At 49.4% G+C, this 24,575-nt stretch overlaps 1 protein-coding gene across 1 annotated transcript; it reads left to right on the top strand.

The window, feature by feature from the left end:
- The first annotated feature begins 820 nt into the window (after positions 1 to 820).
- LOC107109948 (CD48 antigen-like) lies at positions 821 to 14,680 on the top strand. Its single transcript, XM_015410659.1, has 5 exons — positions 821 to 947; positions 1,345 to 1,644; positions 3,755 to 3,859; positions 3,953 to 4,053; positions 14,585 to 14,680. Exons 1-5 carry the CDS (start codon positions 821 to 823, stop codon positions 14,678 to 14,680), a joined length of 729 nt encoding a protein of 242 aa, XP_015266145.1.
- Positions 14,681 to 24,575: the final 9,895 nt, after the last annotated feature.

The raw sequence follows: 24,575 nt of genomic DNA, 5'->3' as shown, positions 1-24,575 counted from the left end.
GGTGGCTCTGGGGCTGGAGCAGAGACGCCCAGAAGAGGAGGGGCGCCCCTCCGGGCAGAGCCCCCCGGAGCCGCGCGGAAGCTTCGAAGGAGGCGGTCGGTCAGCCTGGGCTCGGCCCCGCTCCCGCCACTCTTTGGACGGCCTCGGGGGTTTCTGTCCCGGGCTGGAGCTGTTTGCGCGCTGGGCTGGAAGCGCTCCGAAGGGCGGGTCTGCCTGTTTTTCGTGGGTCAGCCAGCCGGCTGGCGCAGGTTCCCGGGGAGGTCACAGCGGGGTGGCCCCATAGTTCCCTCTAAGCTGAGTTGGTGTGAGCTAGCTCACAGTTTTTTAGCCTCCGGCTCACACATTTTTTCTCTCCGCTCAGGAAGGATGGGGCTCCAGAGCAGACTAATTGATGCAGCAGCCAAATCGCCCGCTCGCAACTTTAATGCCAGTGGCTCACAAAGTCGAATTTTTGCTCACAAGACCCCACAGCTTAGAGGGAACATTGGACTGGCCACCCAATCCAGTCTGCTGCATGGAGACAGACAGACAGGGCATCCTTCCTTTCCCCCTTGGCTTGAAACCTTCTCTTCTCTTCTCTCCCCTCCCCGGCCCTCAAACGACCTGAACTGCAGGCGCTGGGAGTCGTGCAGCAGAGCAGGTGAACGGGATGCTGGGGGGATCCGCCCGCTTCCCTCTCCATTTACCTCCAGCAAAAACGGTGGCCGAAATTGAGTGGTCCTTTCAAACAGGGACCGGCCCCAAATTTCGGATTGCTGAACTCAGACATGGGAAACTGGAGCGGCAAAATACCCGCGTCAGGCTTGGGCAGCGGCTGGAAATGGCTGGCGAGACCACACTGCGGATCAGGGCCTTGGAGAAGGCGGACAGCGGGGTGTGGGCGGCTCGCGTCGTCTTTGCCGCCACTCATGAGGTTCATGAGCAGACCTTCCTCCTCTCTGTCTTCGGTGAGTGTCCCGGCCCCTTCCTCAGGAGCTCCACATTCTGTTTGTCCCAGTTTGTCCAATTCAGGGACTGTCCTCCAAGGAAGAAGAAGAAGAAGAAGAAGAGATTGGATTCATCCCCCGCCCTTCACTACCCAAAGGTGTCTCAGAGCGGCTGACAAACTCCTCTCCCTTCCCCTCCCCACAACAGACACCCTGCGAGGTAGGCGAGGCTGAGAGAGCTCTTGACAGAACCGGCTCTTTTTCAAGGACAGCTGTGCCAGAGCTTGTGACTGACCCAAGGTCACATCAGTGGGGGAGTGGGGAATCAAACCCGGTTCTCCCAGATTAGAGTCCGCGCACTTCACCACGACACCAAACTGGGCACCTTGACGCATTTTTTTAACTCCCCTCTGAGCAGACCCGGTTCCAGATCCTCAGATCCACCCTCAGCTGACCTCCAGGACGGCGGAGGGGTGCAACGTCACCTTGCAGTGCCTGGCGACTGAAAAGGGGGAATTCAACGTCTCCTGGAAAAGAGGGAACCCGTTTAGTGACCTAGAAGAAGGGTCGGGCCGGTACCGGCTCTCTGCGGAGGGCACGGAGCTCCACCTGTCCTGGCGGCCCAACTCCTCGGACTCCACCGTCACCTGCCTGCTCAGCAACCCCGTGGACCAGAGGAACGCCTCCTTCGACCTGCTCAGCGTCTGCCCGAGTGAACGTAAGGGATATTTGGCTCCCACACTTTGCCCGTTATGCATTGGCTCTGCTTGGCGTGGTGGATATCTAAAATAGCCATTCAGATATTTCCTTGGATTCAAAAACAGGCGTTAAAACAAATCCCAGAAACTAAAGAGCCAGAGTCCAGGAGCCCCTTCAAGACTCAGAAGATTTGTGGCAGGGGGATGAGTTTTTGTGAGTCACGGCTCACTCCTCCAGGGTACAGCCGGAATGTGCCTCCATCAGTCCTTAGATCTTGGAGGACAGATGAGGAGTCACATTCTGGCTGTATCTGAAGAAGTGAGCCAGTGACTCCCGAAAGCTCCTCCCCTGCCCCAAATGTTGTTAGTCTTTCAGGTGCTACTGGACTCTTTTCTGCTGCTGCAGACGGACAAACATGGCCACCCGTCTTGATCTATCAAGAAGCGAGCAGTGAGTCACGAAAGCTCCTAACGCTGCCACAAATTTGGTTCGTCTTTCAGGTGCTGCTGGACTCTGGCTCTTTTCTCCTTCTACAGACAGACTAGCACAGCCACCCATCTTGATCTATCCCCAGAAACTAAACTCCAGCCCCGGCCACACGTGCCAGAAAATGCGGGGGGGGGGGCTGTTTGCGCCATCGCATTCTGCTCCGCCCTATGCGATCAGATGCAATGGCGGCACACTGGGGTTTCGTCCTTTGGGGCGCGCGCTGCAAAGAGGACGGCCGGAGGGAACAGGCGTGCACTGGCGCGATCACACCGAATGAGTCCGTCTGCAGCCCGTGGCAAACTATTTGCTAGTAGATCTTTCCAGGTACTTTTTAACTGCGCATCTTCGGCGGCACGCCAGGGGTTGGCCATGGTTGCACTACGCTTCCCAGATGTTGCAGTGTGATCGTGCCCCAAAAATCCACCCAGCATTCGTGCCTTTTGCGTGGTGAATTCTCCGTGTGACCGGGGCCTCTGTGTTATGATTCTGAAGAACTGGATTCCCTTTTGGAAACCTGGCCAAAGTTGTGATTCGGTGCAAAAAAGGAAAGCGTTCCCAGGCCTTGATGCTCCCGCCCGTGATCTGTCTTGGCTGCGTAGGGCTGGCCTGGGAGGGGGCCACAGCTGAGGGCAAGAGGACACCCCCCCCCCCCAATTCCCGTTCCACGGCGGCAGGCCTGGGAAAGGCCCCTTTCTCTCTCTGGCTGTGCCCGGGCCCAGCAACAGCTGCCTTTGGCTGAAGAAGACAGGGGCCTCCTGGAAGAGCTCAGCAAATGAGGCTCGACCATCGTGGTCCATTCTTTACCTTGGAGAAACGACGGCTGAGGGGTGATGTGATCGAGGTTTACAAGATGATGCATGGGATAGAGCAGGTAGAGAAAGAGGTACTTTTTACCCTTTCTCATAATACAAGAACTCGTGGGCACTCCATGAAATTCCTGAGCAGACGGGTTAGAACGGATAAAAGGAAGTCCTTCGTCACCCACAGAGTGATTCACACACGGAACTCACTGCCACAGGAAATGGTGGCGGCTACAAGCATGGGCGGCTTCTAGAGGGAATTAGATAAGCATATGGAGCAGAGGTCACTCAGTGGCTCTTAGCCACAAGGTATAGATAGGGACTCAGGCTGGGGCAAGGGATGCTCTGTATTCTTGGTGCTTAGGGGGGGCAACAGTGGGAGGGCTTCTAATGTCCTGGCCCCACTGCTGGACCTCCTGATGCCACCTGGTATTTTTGGCCACTGTGTGAGACAGAGTGTGGGACTGGATGGGCCACTGGCCTGATCCAGCACTGGCTTCTCTTATGTTCTTATAGGAACTCTTGGTCTGGGGCAAGTGATGCTCTGTCTTCTTGGTGCTTGGGGGGGGCAAGAGTGGGAGGGCTTCTGGTGTCCTGGCCCCACTGCTGGACCTCCTGATGGCCCCTGGTATTTCTGGCCACTGTGTGACACAGAATGTTGGACTGGATGGGCCACTGGCCTGATCCAACATTAGCGTCTCTTATGTTCTTATGTTCCCCCCATCCACCCACCCCACCCCTGGCGGCTGCTCTCCTCCACGGAAGGTGGGTGAGTGAGTGAGTGAGTGGGGAAGGGTGTGCTTGCAGGAGGGGCCCAGAGCCGCCTGTTCCTCCTTGCAGGTCATCCCTGGAAGATGTGGCTGCTTCTTCCTGCTGTGTTGGTTCTCTTCCTGGCCGCAGCTCTGAGGATCATTTACCCGTGGAAGAAAAGGTCGTCCCAAGGAGGTAGGGAGTCTCTCTCCAGCCCCCGTCAAGTTGTGTGTGCGTGTCCTTCCATCTTCCCCATGGAATAAACTTTGTTATGTTAAAACTCCATAGCTGTTCCCCTGGCAACGCCCGAGAAGGAAGGGTCTCCTCCTGTGCTTCAGTATGCGGAGCTGCGAAAGAGGAGGAGCCCCCCAGAAGGCAATGAGAACCAGGTGAGCTTGTCAGGTGCAGGACTGGGCCGTCCTCTCGGGATTCGTGTCCCTATAAACCCAACGTTGCTGCTTGACTTTTCTTTGCTGCTTGACCGGGTTTGATTCCCCATTCCTCCACTTGCAGCTGCTGGATGACCTTGGGCAAGCCATAGCTCTGATAAGAGCTGTCCTTGAAACCGCAGTTCTTGGAGGTACTCTCTCAGCCCCGCCCACCTCGCAGGGTGTCTGTTGTGGGGAGGGGGAGGGAGTTTGTAAGCCGCTCTGAGACACCTTCGGGTAGTGAAGGGCAGGGGGATAAATCAAATCTCCTCCTCCTCTTCTTCTTTTTCTTCTTCTTCTCTGGGAGAACCAACCAGGTTTGATTCCCCCACTCCTCCACTTGCACCTGGCTGGATGACCTTGGGCAAGCCGTAGTTCTGACAAGAGCTGTCCTTGGAAAAGAACAGTTTTTTTCTGTCAAGAGCTCTCTCAGCCCCACCTGCCTCACAGGGTGTCTGTCTGTTGTGGGGAGGGGAAGGGAAAGGAGTTTGTAAGACAGCTTGGTGTCCTGGTGAAGTGCGCAGACTCTAATCTGGGAGAGCCGGGTTGGATTCCCCACTCCTCCACTTGCACCTGCTGGTGTGACCTTGGGCAAGCCGTGGTTCTGACCAGAGCTGTCCTTAAAAAAAGAGCAGTTTCTGTCAGAGCTCTCTCAGCCCCACCTGCCTCACCAGGTGTCTGTTGCAGGGAGAGGGAGGGAAAGGAGTTTGTAAGCCGCTCTGAGACTCCCTTGGGTAGTGAAGGGCCATGGGGTATAAATCCAATCTCTTCTTCTTCTTCTTCTTCTCCTCCTCCTCCTCCTCACAGGGTGTCTGATGTGGGGAGGGGGAGGGAAAGGAGTTTGTGAGCTGCTCTGAGACTCCCTTGGGTAGTGAAGGGCCATGGGGTATAAATCCAATCTCTTCTTCTTCTTCCTCCTCCTCCTCCTCCTCCTCACAGGGTGTGTGTTGTGGGGAGGGGAAGGGAAAGGAGTCTGTGAGCCGCTCTGAGACTCCCTTGGGTAGTGAAGGGCCATGGGGTATAAATCCAATCTCTTCTTCTTCTTCTAACCTGCACAGAGTTTCTTTTGAAACGGAGGCGGTGTTAATCACCCCCGCATTACAGCTCAGGCTGAGAGGAGGCGTTGGCTAGGGCCAGCCAGGGACCCGAACCCCTCTCCCACACCTGCTCTCTACATGTTAGGAGAAATTCTGGTCCCCCTCCTGCCCCAGAGGAGCTTTCGTCAAAGAGCAACAGGTTGCTTTCCCTCCTGGAGAATCCCCCGTGACCACTCACTGAGAGATGCTCCGGCTCACTTCCAAAACCACTGGCGGAGTCACGGTCCCAATGCTGGGGGTGGGAGACTGGGGTGGAGGTGGAAAGAGATGCGTCCTGCAGACTCAGTGCCGGGACTGACCTCAGCTGGACTTGGCCTTCTGGCCTGTTAGTGGGAATCGACAACCCAACAACTGGTTGCCGCGCTCTCGTTTAAAGGCACGTCCACACTCCGGACTGCAGTTTTAAACCCCAGTTTCAAAGGACACGGGGATTCATGTGTTGCCCTTGTTCCCTCTCCGCTCTGTTCCTCCCCCCCCCATCCCCTCCCTCTGGTCCTGTTTCCCTTCCTTATCCCCCTGGTGCTCTGGATCGTCCACCTGTACTGTTCTGGGCCTTGCGTCTCATGTTTCCCATTTCCTGGGACCTTCTGCCTGCCCTCTCTAGGATCACGGGGGAAATAAAATAAGCTCACCGAAGAAAACTACTGTTCTATGACTTTAATGTACTAGGGTCCCTGCCACACGGCAGGAAAAGCGACGGGCGAAGTGCGGCTAATCTGAGCTGCACCAAAGTTGAGACAACTCGGCGGGATCCCACGGATCCCCTGAGCCACGGCGCCATTGCTCCCTGGCATGATCAGATGCCGGGGAGAAAGCGATGGCGGGAAGGGGAGGCTGGCGAACTGTGCATGCTCACACATGCGCAGTTCGGCCAGGAGCAGGGGATACACCGATGCAAGGACGTGCCGGCGATCCCACGGCTGCACTTGCCGCGGCCCGTCAGCATGAACCACCCAGGTAGGTGGTTCTTTTTTGGTGCGGGGTTTCGGGCGGGAGGGACGGAACGGGGATGGCCGGGCAACGATTCCCAGATGTTGCCGTGGGATCGCGCCCATTTGCCACGCATCCGTTCCGTCCCTCTCCCGGCCCATTTCCTCGCATGTGACCGGGGCCTTGGCTGCACTTATTTATAGTGCAAATTTCTCATATTACACAACAATCGTCCTTATGTAAAGTACATGCCATAAACATAGGCAGTATAGCAAAAATGAGAGCTCACGGGAGGAGACTATAAATATGAAGACACTCCATGAATGAATTACGAACAGAAGCAGAAAACTTATAGTGTATGATACAATTCAAACAATTTGGAATCTTTGTTAAAGAACCATTATATATATATATATTTTAAAGAGCTAGGATCAGAAAGTACTTAATACAAAGGGAGAATACAATTAGAGTCCACAATTCCTTTGTATAAAAGACTTCAGGAGTACAATAGTTCCACGTCTTATGCAAGTACAGCTATACACGGCTGGCTTCACTGCCGTGTTCATGTTTCGCTTCTTCAGATACCTGGTACTCCTTAGCTGTGAACTGAAAATTATATTTCCATGTCATATTTACTATATTACAGCATATTAACTATATCCCCAGTTGTCAGCACATACATGCTCACTGAAATAGAGTTTCAACAATTCTCCTTCACTAGTTTTCTATTCGCTCCACTGATAGATTCTCTTTCTGCCGATTAGGCTTCTGCAATAATGTTGGTGATTAACACACAACATATGCCATTAAGTATGTACTGACAATGTGGAGTCACAATATTCTGATACAAGTTACATCAGTACATAATATCCTATTTTATATTTTTATATTTCTAAGAATGAAGTTTCTAACAAACTGGTGGGTGAACCGAAGGAAGGAAAACTGAACTGAGATAACCTACTTACTTACAGAATTTTATAAGAAACAACTTAAAATCAAAACCAGTATTTAAACCATTAGGGATCAAGGTGTTTAATTTAAAGAGCCACCTGAGTTCCTGACGAAGTAATTCCTTCATAACCAATGGGTGTTTTGAGTCTGCAACAAAGACTCATTTTTGATATAGGCAATGGCGTGAGTACAATACAAAATCTTGATGCAAATATTCTTGACACTGTTTGGGCTATGCTCCTGGAATGTTTTCTTCTTCAAGGCGTCTTGATCATCTTGTGGTACCTGGCAGGAGAGAGTCTGGGTTTTCCCCTCTCTCCCCAAACCCGGGCAGGAGTTCTACGGCGAAGCCCGACTTTCTCCAGTAGACCTTACACACGTGACCGTCTTCCCCAGGAACTGCCGGGGTCTTTTGGGGACAGCAGAGTTTGACTCCAGTGAAATCCCCTCCCTGAACTGGTTTTGGGACATGGGAGAGAGACCCCCTGCTGACGTGGCTAGAAAAACTTATGTTTGTGGTAGAGGCATACCCATAGTACGTTGGGCTCCCGTGACGGAAACAGGACAAAAGACAAACAGGTTATCAGGGAGAAGAGAAGCTTTGCAGAGGGACAGGGAAATGGCTGAAATGCCAAACAGACCTCACATTGAGCTGGGAGTGAGTTTGAGGATTCCATGGCGGAAGCTGGGTCATTTGTTTATGGTACGAACAGATGGTGAGGCAGGCTATCAACCAAGAGAAGCCCGTTGCCAGTGCTTGCATAGGGAAATGTCAATATTTGGATATGGCTCTTTCCGATCAGGATGTGAACTTTGGCCTTCCTGGTCTCTGGAGTTCTGGCTCAGGGCCCAAAAAAAAGAGGGGCTGCAGGTGAGCGGAAGAGCAGAAAGATGCCAGGAGGTGTGAGGAAGGACCTTTCTCTCCTGAGACCCTGGGAAGAGCAGGCTGCTCTGACTACAAAGGACCAAGAGGCTTTCCCGGTTGCAGGCGGCACCCAGACAGTTGCGCGTGTGTGTGTGGGGGAGATACCAGGGTGCCTCCTCCTGAGCATCATCCAGCCTTGCGCTCTTCCGGGGCTGCATCCACAGTGTGACGCTTCCCCGTTGTGCGGTCATAGCTGGGAGAGTTCAGAGGCCTTCCTAGTGACACAGGAGCGTCTGCACAGGAGCCATCTCCGTGCTTTCCTCATCACCCCCCTTATCTCCTGCTGTTTCGACTCCCCTAGTCCAACCACATGTCACCGGAGGACTTTTCAGCAGCTTGAAAAGAAATGGATTTGGCGGAGGGGGGGGCGTGGGAGGGCTTCTAGTGTCCTGGCCCCACTGCTGGTCCTCCTGAGGGCACCTGGTATTTTTGGCCACTGTGTGACACAGAGAGTGCGGTCAGACTGCTTGCTGGGAGCAGTTTAAATTGCTCCTGCCCTGATGCGACCTTTTTTAACCCAGAGAATCACGATCACACTCACGTCCTTGCTCCGGATCGCTGCATAGCCACATTGCTCCCCACTGTCCACACACGGGAGCGTGCGTCACTGTTGTTTTCCTCTCTCTCTCAGTTTGGGCATGCACACAGGCAGTAGGCTTGCCAAATCCCCCCGGGGGGCGGGGAAACCCCCGCCCCAGAGGCCCGTTCCCCGCCGCTGCTGGATCGGGCCCCGGGGGGAACTCCACCCTGATGTGCACGTCACCAGGAAGTGACGCGACCACGCCGAGCACGCTTAGGGCAGGGCCACGGTCATCCGAGGGAAAACTCTATGGTTTTCCCTCGGATGGTCGTGGCCCCGCCCCCAGCGTGCCTGGCGTGGTCACGTCACTTTCTGGTGATGTGGATGTGGCGCGCGCGCGCTCCAGAATTGACCCAGGAGTCCCCCACTTCAGGACAAGGTACGACTTGGCAACCCTAACAGGCAGCCATCTGTAGAACCAAAATTTTTGTGCGTGTGCAGAACAGTGATTGCCACTTCAACCCGACTGCTGTAACACTTCCCTTTAAACCTTTACCCCGAAAATGGCCTCCGTGAGATCCCAAGCTCATCTAAATGCTAAAACTAGGCACCGTTTAAACATTGTTTTTAATAACATGGTGGCAGAGCTCCACCTATGCGCACACCGCCAACGCTTTAAAAAAATTGGTGGGCAAAAAGCGGAAGCCTTGGGCAGCTTTCAAGTGGGGAGGGGGTTTAAACCGGAAGTGACTCCACACCACAGGAGCGGTCACACGGGAAAAATGCGGCTGGAACCGGAGAATCAGGAAAACACCACTTGGGGACCTGGTATCAAAATACTCCGGGTTAAAGCAGTTTTGAGCCGGAAAGCGACGGCTGGGGACGGGAGGCAGATGTTGACCGTGTGATCGCACAGATAAAATCCGTTTCTGAGATGGGCCGAAAGCGGACTAAACGGCCTGTCTGACTGCACCTAGAGTGTTGAACTGGACGGGCCACTGGCCTGATCCAACATTGGCTTCTCATGTTCTTATGGATAATGGCTGTATTGCTTAACCGTTACAACGTTCTGGCTTATCACAGAGATAAGCCAGATGTAGATGCAGAGTGCCACTTCACAGACAGGTAAAATTGGCAGTTGCCTGTTCACATCCCTTCTCTGTGGTGGCCCCCAGTGCGTGGACCTCCCCACCACCACTAGTAGCACCTCCGTTTTGCAACCAGCCATGTGGGCGTCTGGTTTTCGTGAGCAAAACTGAATAGTAGAGAGTTGAAGGATTAGATTGCTTCTCTCCTCTTGGTTTTCATTATTTTAATGGTGTGATCCTGTTCTGTTCTAATGGTTTTTGTGTTTATTATTATGCATTGGTGGTTTTTTAATCTGTTACCCGGCTGGGTGGCGTTGATCGGGGCCCAAAGGGGGAGCATACAGAAGAGATCTAATCGTTCAACTCTCTGCTTTTCTTGCTCATGAAAACCAGGCAAACAGAGGTGCTGCTGGTGGGCGGGTGGGGGGGGGAGGTCTGGCCCAGGAATGGGGTTGTCTCCTGTTCTGGATGGGGTAGCACTGGAGAGGCAAGTGGCAGCAGCGCCCAGGGGTGTCTTTCACCAGCTTTGGCAGGTGAGCCGGCTGCAGCCTTTCATGGGCAGAAAAGATCTGGCCACTGTGGTGCATGCCTGGGTTGTGTCCAGATTAGACTACTGGCAATGCGCTGTATGCAGTGTGAGAGCCAGTTTGGTGCAGTGGTTAAGTGTGCAGACTCTAATCTGGGAGAACCAGGTTTGATTCCCCACTCCTCCACTCGCAGCTGCTGGGTGACCTTGGGCAAGTCGTAGTTCTGATAAGAGCTGTTCTTGAAAAAGAGCCGTTTCTGTCAGAGCTCTCTCAGCCCCACCTACCTCACAGGGTGTGTCTGTTGTGGGGAGGGGGAGTGAAAGGAGTTTGCAAGCCGCTCTGAGACTCCTCTGGGTAGTGAAGGGCCATGGGGTATAAATCCAATCTCTTCTCTTCTTCTTCTTTGGAGGGTGGACTCTATGGCGGAGGTCTCTTCCTTCCCTAGTTTGGTGTCGTGGTTAAGTGTGCGGACTCTAATCTGGAAGAATCGGGTTTGATTCCCCCACTCCTCCACTCGCAGCTGCTGGGTGACCTTGGGCAAGTCGTAGTTCTGATAAGAGCTGTTCTTGAAAAAGAGCAGTTCCTGTCAAGAGCTTTCTCAGCCCCACCTGCCTCGCAGGGTGTCTGTTGTGGGGAGGGGAAAGGAAAGGAGTTTGTCAGCCGCTCTGAAACTCCCTTGGGTAGTAAAGGGCAGGGTATAAATCCAATCTCCTTTTCTTCTTCTTCTTCTTCTTCTTCTTCTTCTTCTTCTTCTTCTTCTTCTTCTTCTTCTTCTTCTTCTTCTTCTTCTTCTTCTTCTTCTTCTTCTTCTTCTTCTTTATGAGGGGCTGCCCTTGATGCTGCAGCTGTTGGCTGGGGCAGGTCGTAGGGACCATGTCACTCAATTCCGGGTCCACCTACACTGGCTCCCAATTTGCTTCCAGGCCCCAATCAAGGTGCTGATTTTGACCTTCAAAGCCCTATAACGGCTTGGGGCCAGTATACCTTAAGGAGTGCCTCCTCCTATATGAACCTGCCTGTCCACTCCAGACATCTTCACAGGCCCTTCTTCAGGTTTCCTCACCATCTGAGGCTAGACAGGTGGCAACTCGAGAAAGGGCCTTCTCAGTGATGGCCCTGAAACTTTGGAACGCCCTCCCCAGGGAGATTCGCGTGTCTCCTCCTGTTGTTGTCTTGAGCCAGCAAGTGAAGACTGTTTTGCTAGGTTTGCTGTTCCCTCGTCTGCTGTTGCTAGCTCTCCTCTCTGTGTGTTTATATGGGTTTATGTTAATAGATTTTATGTGTTTTGAATATTTTATATTTTTTAAAAAATGCTTTTTAAATGTTTGAAATGCCAGCTTGGTGTAGTGGTTAAGAGCGGTGGACTCTAATCTGGGAGAACTGGGTTTGATTCCCCGCTCCTCCACTCGCAGCTGTTGGATGACCTTGGGCAAGCCACAGTTCTGTCAGAGCTGTTCTTGAAAAAGAGCCGTTTCTGTCAAGAGGTCTCCCGGCCCCACCCACCTCACAGGGTGTCTGTTGTGGGGAGGGGAGGGGGAAGGAGTTTGTCAGCCGCTCTGAGACTCTGAGTGAAGGGCGGGGTACACATCCAATCTCCTCTTCTTCTTTAATGTTTGCTGCCCTGTGCATAAGAACATTAGGAACGTTCTGCTGGATCAAACCCAGTGAGGGTCCATCGAGTCCAGCATCCTGTCTTGCACAGTGGCCAGCCAGTTCCCCTGGAGGTCCTACAACAGGGCACAGAGGCCAAGGCTTTCCCCTGATGTTGCCTCCTGGCTCTGGGCTCCAGAGGGTTAGGGCCTCTGAATGTGGAGGTTCCCCTCAGTCACCATGGCTAGTAGCCACTGGTAGACTTATCCTCCATGAATCCCTTTTAAGGGCGTCTATGCCTGTGGCCATCACTACATCCTCTGGCAGCAAATTCCACATTTCAATCACTCTCTGTGTCAAGTGGTATTTCCTTTTGTCTGTCCTCAATTTACTGCCCATCAGCTTCATTGGATGCCCTCAAGTTCTAGTAAGAACATAAAGAAGCCAATGTTAGGTCATGCCGATGGCCCATCCAGTCCAACACTCTGTCACACAGTGGCCAGAAATACCAGGGGTCCTCAGGAGGTCCAGCAGTGGGGCCAGGACACCAGAAGCCCTCCCACTGTTGCCCCCCCCCCCCAAGCACCAGGAAGACAGAGCATCCCTTGCCCCAGACCGAGAGTTCCTGTCTGTACCTTGTGGCTAATAGCCACTGATGGACCTCTGCTCCATATGCTTATCCAATTCCCTCTTGAAGCCGTCCATGCTTGTAGCGGCCACCCCCTCCTGTGGCAGTGAGTTCCACGTGTTCATCACTCTTTGGGTGAAGAAGGACTTCCTTTTATCCGTTCTAACCCAACTGCTCAGCACTTTCATTGAGTGCCCACGAGTTCTTGTGTTGTGAGAAAGGGAGAAAAGGACTTCTTTCTCGACCTGCTCTATCCCATGCATAATCTTATAAACCTCAATCATGTATTTTAAGAGAGGGAGAAAAAGTTCTCTTTCTCCACTCTCTCCACCCCCTGCATAATTTTATGCACCTCTCTCATGTCCTCCCTTTGTTGTCGCTTTTCTAAACCGAAAAGTCCCAGACTCTTGCAAAAAGTCTTAGACTCTTTTCTAAACTGAAAAGTCCTAGACCCAGTGGGCTTGCAAAGGCAAGAATAAATTATACAGAATAAACATACATGCAGTGATTCACCGTATCTCAAAAAAGGGTTGTTGCAGGGCTGGCAGAGGAGGGCAAACCAAGATGATCAACAGATTGGAACAGCGTTGCTAGGAGGAAAGGCTGAGAGCCGGGGACTTTCCAGTTTTTAAAAGTGATAACTAAGGAGAAATGCGTGAGAGAGGTTTAGAAAAAGTATGCGTGAGATAGTGAGAGGGCAGAGAGAACCTTTTCTCTCCCCCCCCTCCCCGTGGTAGGGCTCAGGGACACCCAATGAAATTGTTGTCTAGTTGGTTCAAGACAGACAAAAGGAGTAATTTCCACAGTGAGTAATTAAATGTGGAATTCCCTGCCAGAGGATGTAGTGATGGCCACAGGCACAGACGGACTTAAAAGGGGGGTTGACTGATTCAAGGAGAGATCCATCAGTGGCTGCTAACCATGGTGAGTAAAGGGAACCTCCATATGCAGAGGCAGTAAGGAGGCAACATAAAGACCTTGGCTTCTGTGCCCTCTTCGTTGGCCGTCCAGGGCAACTGTTTTGGCCACTGTTTGAGAAAGGATGCGGGACTAGACGGGCCACAGGACTGATCTAGCAGGGTCCCTCTCGTGCTTTTATCTATCTATTTATTTATTTATTTCAGTTTCTAGACCACCCTCCCCTGTAAGACAGGGCTCAGGGTGGTGTACAACAATAAATCTGGCTGAAATTGAATCCAACGAAGACAGAGGTCCTGTGCCTGAGCCAGAGCAGTCTGCAGGTAGGAGGGATCCCACTCCCGACTTTCGATGGGGCGCCTTTGGTGCCAGCGCCGGAGGTTAGGAGTCTGGGAGTGCCCTGGGATACCTCCTTAACAGTGGAGGCCCAGGTAGTAGCCACTGCCAAGTCAGCCTTCTACCACCTTTAGCTGATTAGGCAGTTGGTTCCCTTCCTCGAACACAACGGCTTGGGAACAGTGATCCACACGATGGTCACCTCAAGACTGGACTACTGTAATGCCCTCTACATGGGGCTGCCCTTGTCTCAAATCCAGAAGCTGCAGCTGGTGCAAAATGCTGCAGCCAGGCTTTTGATGGGTCTCCCCAAGTGGGAGCACATCCAACTTGTGCTAAAGGCATTGCACTGGCTGCCTATAGCATACCGGATTCGGTTCAAGGTGCTGGTTCTTACCTTTAAAGCCCTTTATGGCCAGGGACCTGCATACCTGAGCGATCGCCTTTCCCCATACGTACCCCAGAGAGTGCTGCGATCAGGGACCCAGAATCGGCTGGCCCTCCCAAGGAGGCCAGGCTAGTGGCAACCAGGGCCAGGGCCTTCTCAGTGGCGGCTCCACTCTGGTAGAATGAGCTCCCGGAGGAGATCAGGGCCCTGCGGGACCTGCTGCTGTTCCGCAGGGCCTGCAAGACGGAGCTCTTCCGCCAGACCTTTGGAGCTGCCACCACTGTCGATATCTGATAGCCTACGACGAAAGAGCCCTGATCCCCCTGGATCCCCCAAGTACTGCCTGAACTGACTGCCCAGGATAACCGGAGAAGATTAAGGAACTGGCTGTATGATGAAGGAACTAAGCACGAGCACTTCATTGTATTATTATGGTTTTAAGAATTTTTGTGTACCAGCTGTTTTTAGGTAAGCCACCCTGAGCCGGCCTCAGCTGGGAAGGCAGGGTAAAAATCAAATAAATAAATAAATCTTTGTTGGTTTTTGTCAACAGTAGGGTGGGTTAAAACAAGGGTGTTTGTTTCCCCTTCCCAGGATCCTGACCCTCTCGCTCCATGCCTGGCGGAGATTCCCATGGTGACAACTCCTGCAACCGTCTATGCGATGCTGCAGCCTTCTCTGACCACCTAAGCAAGGTGAGGCTTTGCCAGGACTTGGCCCTGACACAATCTGCATGCCGTGCCACGGCTTAGTACTGGGGTAGGGTGCCAGCAGGATGCATTGGATATTGTTGGCCCAAAGGCTTGAGTTCAAATCCCTATCTCTCAGCCTAACTTGCCTTACAGAAAGGGGCTAATTCTGTGTGTTTCCTTAGCTTCTTGTAGAAAATAACAATTGAAGGACAGTGCTCTTGGCCATGTACAGAGTGTTTTGTTCTCCCTGCTTAGTATCTTTTTTTGTTGCTGTCTTATTAGTATTGTTTTATTGTGATTTTTTAAATAACAGTTGTATTTATATTTGTTGGATATTTAGCAGAGTAAATTAAGTCCAGTGGAATAATGCAGCACAGACACATGTGTGTTTAACTTCTAAGAGAAAGTTTGCTTCAAAATTAGGGAAAGGATTACATGGGAAGAAAACAGCAACAGTCCTACTAACTCATCTTTCTAGTTCTGGTTTACTCCATCTCATTTGTTTGTTCCCTCTGACCCTAAGAAGGAAGGAAAGGAAGTTTCCCCCCAAGGTTCCACCCCTTGTACAGACTGGAACAAACTATCTCCAATATATTGATTAGCCAATCTTTTTTTTTTTGAAATTTTTAAAATTGTTTTCAACACTTATATATAACACAAACTAATATATATATATATATATATTCATATTATGAGAAGCTTCCAACAGCATTGCTTCTTATAACCAAAATATATATATACATTTGCTTAAACATTCAGCCTTTATCTTTTATCCATTTATGGAATTTAGTCCAGGTATCTTCAAAGAGTTTCTCTTCTTTCCCTTTTAGCATTGTTGTTAGTTTATCCATTTCAGCCACATTTAGGAGCTTATATATAAACTCTGCTCTATCCGGAACGTTATCTACTTTCTAATATCTAGCGTACAAAATTCTGGCCGCTGTTATGCTATGAATCAAAATTATTTTATCAGCTTTCCCATATATTTCTGGTATCAAGTTAAGAAGAAACAGTTCTGGTTTTAATGGTATTGGAGATTGAATGATATCTTGTAGTATTTTTTGTATCATCAGCCAAAAACTCTTTGCCTTACCACATGTTCACCACATGTGGAAGTATGTGCCCACATTCTGTTTACATTTCCAGCATATATTCAATATTGCTGTAAAATATTTAGCTAACCTTGCTGGATATAGATACCATCTATGTTTAACTTTATAAATGTTTTCCTTATGTATCGTAGATTTAGTAATTTTAATATTAGTTTCCCAAATTTTAGCCCATTTATCAAAATCAATGACATGACCAAGGTCTTTAGCCCATAAATTCATAACTGCTTTAACCAGTTCATCTTGCATTTTAGTATCCATCAATACACAATATAGGTTTTTTATAAGTTTTTCTCCAGAGTTCAACCATATCTTATCTATATCTGTAGTTTTCTTATAGAAACGTTTCTTTTCATCTTTCTTATATCTAGATAATAATTGCAATTTTCCCAGCCATGACAATTCTATACCTTGATTTTGTAAGGATTCTATTAATTTTAATTTATTGTCACTATCTAAAATGTTATGTTGGATGTTTCAAGTTAGAACACTTCTATCTAGTATTTACTGGGTTAATGCTGTGTTCTGAATCACATGTTTGTTTGTATCCTATCTGCTAGAGAGTTAGAAAGCCCGCCAGATACAGACCTAGTTTGTTGTTTTGATTGGGGAATGGAGTGTTACTATTTAGCATTTTATGGCTCTTTGTCGCTGAGCAAGAAGAAGCTCCAGTCTCCATTACTCTTCGTTAAGTTTTCTAGATGAGAGGATGTAGAAATAAAGCTCTTTGTTATTTTTCATCCTGTTTACCCTACCCTTGATAGGTTGTTAGTAAATTTTTTATATTTTAAAACTACCATGGACTCAGACTCATTTTTACTCTGCTAACTCTGCTGAATTAACTTTAAGAAATTAAATACTAAACTACTAACATGTTATCATAACAACCCCTCTGTTCCATGTTTTTTGGCGTTGGTTTTGTCAGAGCTTCGATAGGAGAAACCCATCTTGGAGTTTTAATATAGAAATTAGGTTTAACTTCATTCCAGACTTTCAAAAGTGCACTTCGTAGAAAGTGATGTTCAAAATATTTCCATTCCATATTATACCATATAGAGGCATGCCACCCCATAGCAAGGTCAGGACCTTCAGGTTTCAAAAGTCTTATATTTGTTAGCAGTAGCCACTCTCTTATCCATAGCACTGCTATGGCCTTATAATATGTATACCGATCTGGTAGGCCAAAGCCTCCTTTCTCCTTCCTTTCTTGCAATAATTTAAGTTTAATTCTAGGCTTCTTGGCCTGCCATAGAAGGTTAGCGAAAATTTTTCCCAATAGTCAATCTTGAGGTCACCTCATTAAGGATAAAACTTCCATTATGCAAGCACTTTGCCTTAGGAACGTCCTTTCAGAGAATCTCTTGCACCTATGTTATGATACATCGGTGAAAATTAATGAAATTGTTGATACGTACCTATTGAAATAACAGACCAAGAGTCGCTGCTTTCATCCACATTCGGAAGATGAATAGTATCAAAACGAAAGAACATTCCGGAGATCATCGTCAATTTCACCATTTTCAACTGCCTTTGTGCATTTATATATGCAGATTTTTTGTAAACGTTTTTTGTATAAATTTTGTGATTATTATTTAAATATTTTCTAGCGCAGTTACCTCATAGTTTCTTTTTTCCTCGGTCTGTTCTGTGACTGTGACCATCGTTTCTGAGCCATATTCCATTGTGTGTAGTATAGCCAGGAGATCCTAAGATTGTCTGGCAGCCTCAAGTTCTTTTTCCTTTATGCACCTCTAGGTGGCGAGCTAGACTTGTTTTTTGGGCTGAGGGCGCTCTGAAAGAGCTGTGACTGACCCAAGGTCACCCAGGTGGCTTCAAGTGGAGGAGGAGAGGGGAATCAAACCTGGTTTTCCAGATTAGAGTCCGTCGTTCCTAACCACTACACCTCAAAGCAACAGCAATAGGACTGGGATTGTGAAGGAGGAGAAGACTGAACTTAGGCCCATGTTTTAATAATGCCTTTTTTTTAAAAAAATGTCCTGTTTATAAATCATCTGATATGTGGGCCATAATTGGAACTCTGCTCGACTAAGGGGTGGAGGTGGTTTCCAAACACATCACAAGTTCCTGTTTCAACTAGGTCAGACGAGGAGTGCCTTGGCTGTTGTGTTATTCAGCGAAAGGGAAGTACAGACATTCCGTCACAAAATGGTTTTTGTATATCAGTCAATACAAGTGAGGTTTGCCAGCAATGCTCCCTCTAAGCTGCAGAGTCTTGTGAGCAATAATTCTGCTTTGAGAGCTCCTGGCATTAAAGTCGTGAGCGAGGCATTTGGCTACTGCATAAATTAGTCTGCTCTGGAGTCCTCCTTCCTGAGCGAAGTCAAAGACGTGTGAGCTGGAGGCTAAAAAACTGTGAGCTGGCTCACACTAACTCAGCTTAGAGGGAACACTGGTTACAAGTTGCCGTCCGATTTCCCATCCTGTTAGCCGACTCTCGGCTGCCCTCAGCCTTCTATGGCTCTCGGGGCCTCTGCTCAGTCCTTAACAGGCCACTTTTTAGAGTTTGCACTAGGGTTGCCAACCCCCAGGTGGCACCTAGAGGTCTCCCACTGTTACAGTTGATCTCCAGACAACCAAGATCAACTCCCCTGGAGCAAGCGGCTGCTTTGGAGGGTGGACTCTGTGGCACTCTACCCTGAGAGCCAGTTTGGTGTAGTGGTTAAGTGCACGGACTCTAATCTGGGAGAACCGGGTTTGATTCCCCACTCCTCCACTTGCACCTGGCTGGATGACCTTGGGCAAGCCGTAGTTCTGACAAGAGCTGTTCTTGAAAAAGAGCAGTTTCTGTCAAGAGTTCTCTCAGCCCCACCTGCCTCCCAGGGTGTCTGTTGTGGGGAGGGGAAGGGAAAGGAGTTTGTGAGCCGCTCTGAGACACCTTTGGGTAGTGAAGGGCGGGGTATAAATCCAATCTCCTCCTCCTCCTCCTCCTCCTCCTCCTCCTCTTCTTCTTCTTCGTCGTCGTCTTCGTCATCTTCTTCTTCGTCTTCTTCTTCTTCTTCTTCATCCCCAAACCATAAGAACATAAGAGAAGCCAATGTTGGATCAGGCCAGTGGCCCATCCAGTCCAACTCTCTGTCACACAGTGGCCAAAAAGACCAGGTGCCATCAGGAGGTCCAGCAGTGGGGCCAGGACACTAGGAGCCCCCTCCCACTGTTGACCCCCCCCCAAGCACCAAGAATACAGAGCATCCCTGGCCCCAGACCGAGAGTTCCTATCTATACCTTGTGGCTATAGCCCTTATACCCCTTAGTCAAGCAGAGTTCCAATTATGGCCCACATATCAGATGATTTATAAACAGGACATTTAAAAAAAAAATTTTTTTTTTGTTGACAAAAGCCATCCTAGCAAGAGGTTGTCCCAGCACGCCTTATTGCAGGGTATTCTGTAAACTGTGCCTTGAGTGAAGAAGCGCTGCCTTCTCTCTGTAGTGGCACAGCAGCTGCAGATTTCTCCAGCAGTGGAAGGGAAATGTGGCGGCCACAAATGCCCTCCCCTGCCTCAGTTTCCTGTTCATTTCCCTCTGGCTTCAAAATCAGAAAATAAATACGCTCTGCTCACGAGTCATCAACCTGTTCCTGTGTTCCTCCAGGCACTGTGTTGGTCGTAACACCATTTTTAAACAAAAAAAGTACAAGTGTTGGGTTTTTAAAATGCATTTATTTATTTATGTATTAGATTTTCATCTGGCTACCCCCTGCAAGCAGGCTCAGGGCCTTGTTGTTGAAGTATCCCAAGAGAATTCAGATCACTTTGCTATGCCTATATTCGAACCAATTTCATGTTGCTGGATCCCTGTTTATCTCCCGCTCAAAGGCTCTTGCCATTCCGCACGTATCACAGCCAGCAACTGTCCGGTTGGAGCCAGCTCAAGACGCTCTTGGATTTTTAAATTTCTTTTCCCTAACCTTCACTGTTTAGGCACCGTCCAGAAGGACGGCTGTGCTTGTCTGTTGCAACAGAGAGCAAAATGGTACCACAAGAGTCAGTTTTATTTAGGCCCATTTATTGGGAGTCTTGTGGCAGTTGTGAGGCAAAGCACCCTAAATTCCCTCAAGGGTTAACGTGATTATTAAGCAGGCCTGTTCTGGCTCACAGGTGTCCACGGTTTGGGCCTTCCTGCAGGTACCTTCCTTATCTCTTTCAGGGCTGGATTCAGGAATGTGGTAATTGGTAAATTGAGAGAACCTATGCTCAGTTGTATAACAGGATGGGCGGGAGGCATTTGGAGTGCACGTTAACATCTTCTGGAAAGTTCCATCAAGGCCATGCCGGATTGGATCTGAGAAAGCAACAGGTGCCAGAACGCAAAAGACTATAAAAGGGAGTATAGGCCAGAGGGAATCCATGCTGACTTTATGCTCACGCCATGTTAGTATGCTTTGATATGTTTTGCTACATCAGTGATGGACTGCAGTGGACGGAACGCTTTTATGCTACGGCTTGGATTCTTACTGCTGCAAGAAGATATGCCATCTAATGCCAAATATTCAGTGTATTAGAAAGCAGCCTCCTAGCTGGGAATGGAATGAGCCAGGGAGGGGTGGAGGCCTGTAGTTCCAGAAGGGTGCAGAGACTGTGTGGAAAGCAGAGGAGGGAAATGTCAGGGGTTTGGTCCGAACGAGACTTCCCAGGTAAGGGAAGGTCCTCCTCGGACAGAAGGAGAAGGTACAAAAATCAGGGAGATAGGAAGAGCTCAACCGGGGAAGAGGGAACCCAAGATAAAACGCCTCGCCAGAGTCGAAGCGGGGACAGGAGAAGGATCGGCCCCAATAGAGAAGACGCAAGAAGAGCCCAAAAGGAGACACTGTGGCTTGAAGCGGGAGGGAATAAGTTCCATGGGAATAAAGATGACAAAAGACCTTCACCAGGGAGGAATCAATCAGGGAGAAACCGGTACGGGATCAGCTGTGCAGAAACACTGACTCGGGGTTTCCACCTGATATAAAAAGGGTACTTTTCCCTGTTTGGGGGAGGCTGCCCAGGAAAATTCTGAGGTGCAAGGACAAGGGTCACAACTTCTCACGCTGTTTCCACGCCGCTTAAGGCCACGCTCCTACCCAGAGCCAGAATCCTAACAGGAAACCAGACTGCCCTGCTGGGAAGCTGGAACCTCAGTCACTGGCTCTTAACACCTTGTTTAAGGCAACTGTGATTTGTGTATGGAAACTGGTAAGGGAGGGGGACTTTTGTTCTAAACTGTAAATTTTAGAATTATTGTTTTTGTTACAGGATATGATGTTGAGTGAAATGTAAAAAATGTTTTCTGTTTGCATTATTGCAAGACTCATTCCAGGTTCTGCCCCACAGAACCCACAAGCTGAGGTTACAAGAACAGTTCAGCGTCTTTATTTTCTCAGTTGCTAAGGTATAGAGACTGTACTGCATAGTGAATCATTTTTTTAAACTTCTGAATAAAGCTTTATATATTTCTACAAAGGTCTGCTTTATTTGTGTGCATTTTACCTTGCGGACCCTCAGGGCTGGGTATGGCTCAAGCAATAAGAAGAAGAGGGGGAGGAGAAAAGATTGTATTTATACCCTGCCCTTCACTACCCTAAGGAGTCTCAGAGTGGCTTACAATCTCCTTTCCCTCCCCACAACAGACACCCTGTGAGGTGGGTGGGGCTGAGAGAGCTGTTTCGAGAACTGCCCATGAGAGAACAGCTCCGAGAGAACTTGTGACTGACCCAAGGTCACACCAGCAGCTGCATGTGGAGGAGTGGGGAATCAAACCTGGTTCTCCCAGATTAGAGACCGTGCACTTAACCACTACACCAAACTGGCAATAAGGAGTGGTGGTGACGGGGGGTGGGGGGAGGTCCAGGCTCGGGTCTCTGACAACAGTCAATTCCTCCCCCATCCTGAGACCCCTAATTCACTTTTTGATCACTTCCTCCTTATGGCAGTGTCAATTAATTATTGGGGATAGACCAGAAAGGCCTGTGAAAAGGGGCCGTGGCTCAGGGGGAGAGTTTTTGCTTGGCACAAAGAATGTGGTCCCAGGTCTGGTCTCTGGAGGCATTTCCAGGTTTAAAAAGGGTCAGATAGGAAGTTTCAGTACGGGCTGACATTAGGATATGGGGGGGGGATTGGCAGTAAAGAGAACTTCAGCAGTGGAATCAGCTGCCTGGGGAGGTGGTGAGCCCCCCACACACACACACTGGCAGTCTCCAAACAGCGTCTGGACAAACACTTGCCAGGGACGCTCTAGGCCAGGGGTGGCCAAACTCGCTTAACATAAGAGCCACGTAGAGTAAATGTCAGATGTCTGAGAGAAATATTACACACACATTTTTATTAACGTTAAATGCGACTGCCAAAAATAAAAACCAAAGGGGTAAAACCAGATATTGCTAATGATATTTATTTGTCCAGTGATATCTATTTGTTTGCTAATTATATTTATTTGTCTGAGAGAGAGAGAGGTGGAAAGAAAGAATGAAAGAGGTGGAGAAAGAGAAAGAGAGAGAGAGAAAGTTATTAGGTGGGGAAGTGAGGGAGGGGGAAGGAAGGGAGAAAGAAAAAGAAAGGTGGAAAGAACACTGGCTGGGGAAGGAAAGACCGATTGGGGAGGCCTGCCACCCCTTTGCTTCCCCAGCTGTCCTGCTGGGAGCAGCACAATATGTATGAAAGAGCCGCAGTCAGGGCCGGCCCCAGCTTATCTTGCACCCTAGGTGAGGGTCCCTTCTGCCCCCCCCCGTGCGCCCATCAACAGCCAAGTTGACAACCAGAGGGCGCGAGGAGAGTCGCCAGGCTCCCCCCTCGTCAGGGCGCCTGGAGAAGAGGCTGACCGGCAGGGCGCTCACAAGCCGTCGCTCCCCCGGCCCTGCTGCTGCTCCTGCTCCTGCTGCAGTTTCCAGTCCCCAGCAGCAAGGAGGAGGAGGAGGAGAAGCGCTTTGCTGGGAAGCCGAGGGGGCAGGTGGGGAGAAGTTAGCCGGCCAAAGAGGTGGCGGCGGTGGCAGCCACCCGGTCAGGGAGATGCAGGGCTTTTGGCAGGGGAGGGCTTTTGGTGGGGGGGGCGGGTGCAGTTTGGCGCCCCTAAGGGCCGGTGTGCTCTAGGCAAATGCCTAGTTTGCCTAGTGAGCCAGCCGGCCCTGATCTAGGCTGGTCCTAGGTACCCCCATGGCCCCTTCCAACTCTGTGATCCCAATAGGGGCTGGTTGCAGGGCTGGAGAGAGGGAGATCAGGATGGGTGGCTGTGTTAGTCTTGTCTGCAGCAGCAGAAAAGAGCAAGCGTCCAGCAGCACCCGAAAGACTCAATTCAATTCAATTCAAATACCTTTTATTGGCATACAATATTAAAAGCGTTTCCCAATAATACAATCCAAGAGAAATTATAAAATAGATAGTCGTGGCTATGTCAGGCCTAACTCAAGTTGTCACAAGTTAGATTTGACCATACAAAAGATGCCTGAATCATAAAATAAACTGGCATTCCAAACTTTTAAACTTAAGTTTTTAAACTTATAAATTAAGAATCATTAATATGATCAGGGTTACTCTTCCGTTTTATAAAACAATGGAGAAACTTAGCGGTCAGTTCAATGATCTCCAGATCTCGTGAAGCAAGGAGAAATTGTACCTTGATTCTATCTGATTGGCCTGCTACCATCCTAAGGGGGGCTTCTATACACTCCACTCGAATGTCATTTAACAATTTACAGTGTAAGAGTACGTGCTCAACAGTTTCTATTTCACTTCTGTTACAACCACAGAACCTGATTGAATAAGGAATTTGCTTATATCTCCCCTCAAGAATAGCAGAGGGGAGGACATTAAGACGGGCCAACAGATAAGCTCTACACATTTGCGGTGAAGTCAGACAGAAAAAGTAATATGGTAGAGTACCAGAAAGGGGATAAGCCCACCTTACTGAGGAGCACCTTCCGGAGGCAAGGGCTCTGAGCTCTTGCAACTCTATATCAATAAGTCTCTGTTTAAGCAAAGTAAAGACCTCAAGCTCTGACCGGATGACAAGGTCACTCAGGTTAAAACCAATAGAAGTGATTTTCTTTTCAATAGCCATAAGCCACGCAGAGGATTGAGATTCTTCCAGCATATAGGTGATAAGGCTATTGTGGTTACATCTAAAATGCAGACGTAGCCAAAATCTGAAAGTAATAATCCAGGCCTTGGTCTCTAACCGTCTCAAATTAAGCTCCAGACAAATGGCAGCATAAGATACGCACGAAGGCAACCCCAGAATCTTCCTCAGGAATTTGGATTGTAGTTGTTCAACTGCTTTATTAAAAGCAGTAATCCAGATAGGAATACCATATAGTAGCTTCGCGCTAATTTGGTGTGCAAACACTTTTATAGCTGCTGGCACATACTGATTACCCTTAGTGTAATAAAACCGCAAAATTGCGAGCACACAGCAGTTCGCAGTTTTAATTGCCTCTGTTCTGTGTGTTACCCACCTGGAGTTATGATGAAAGGTGACCCGAAAGACTCAACAAAATATGTGGCAGGGGAGACGCTCTCGTGAGTCACGGCTCACTTTTTCAGGTACAGCTATGTGCAAAGATACTCCAGAATTTGTTTTAAGTGCCGGGAACCTCTGCAAAATGAGTCTTTGCTAGATAGCTGGGAAAGGAACAGAACTCCAAAGAAAGAGGCGTAATCGGGGAAGCTAAAGGGATGTGTACTGTTGAGCAAACTAACCTGCCTGTTGCGTGGGAAGAAGCTAGATAAGTTTGATAAATGGAGTGTTATTCTGACTAGGATGAGGAACTAACTCAGTGTCAGCAAGCTGCCATTC

Source organism: Gekko japonicus, unplaced genomic scaffold (genome assembly GCF_001447785.1).
Source record: "Gekko japonicus isolate JY-2015 unplaced genomic scaffold, Gekko_japonicus_V1.1 scaffold4766, whole genome shotgun sequence".
Classification (NCBI taxonomy): domain Eukaryota; kingdom Metazoa; phylum Chordata; class Lepidosauria; order Squamata; family Gekkonidae; genus Gekko; species Gekko japonicus.
Note: the sequence above shows the minus strand (reverse complement) of the source record. Positions and strands in the feature narration are given on the sequence as shown.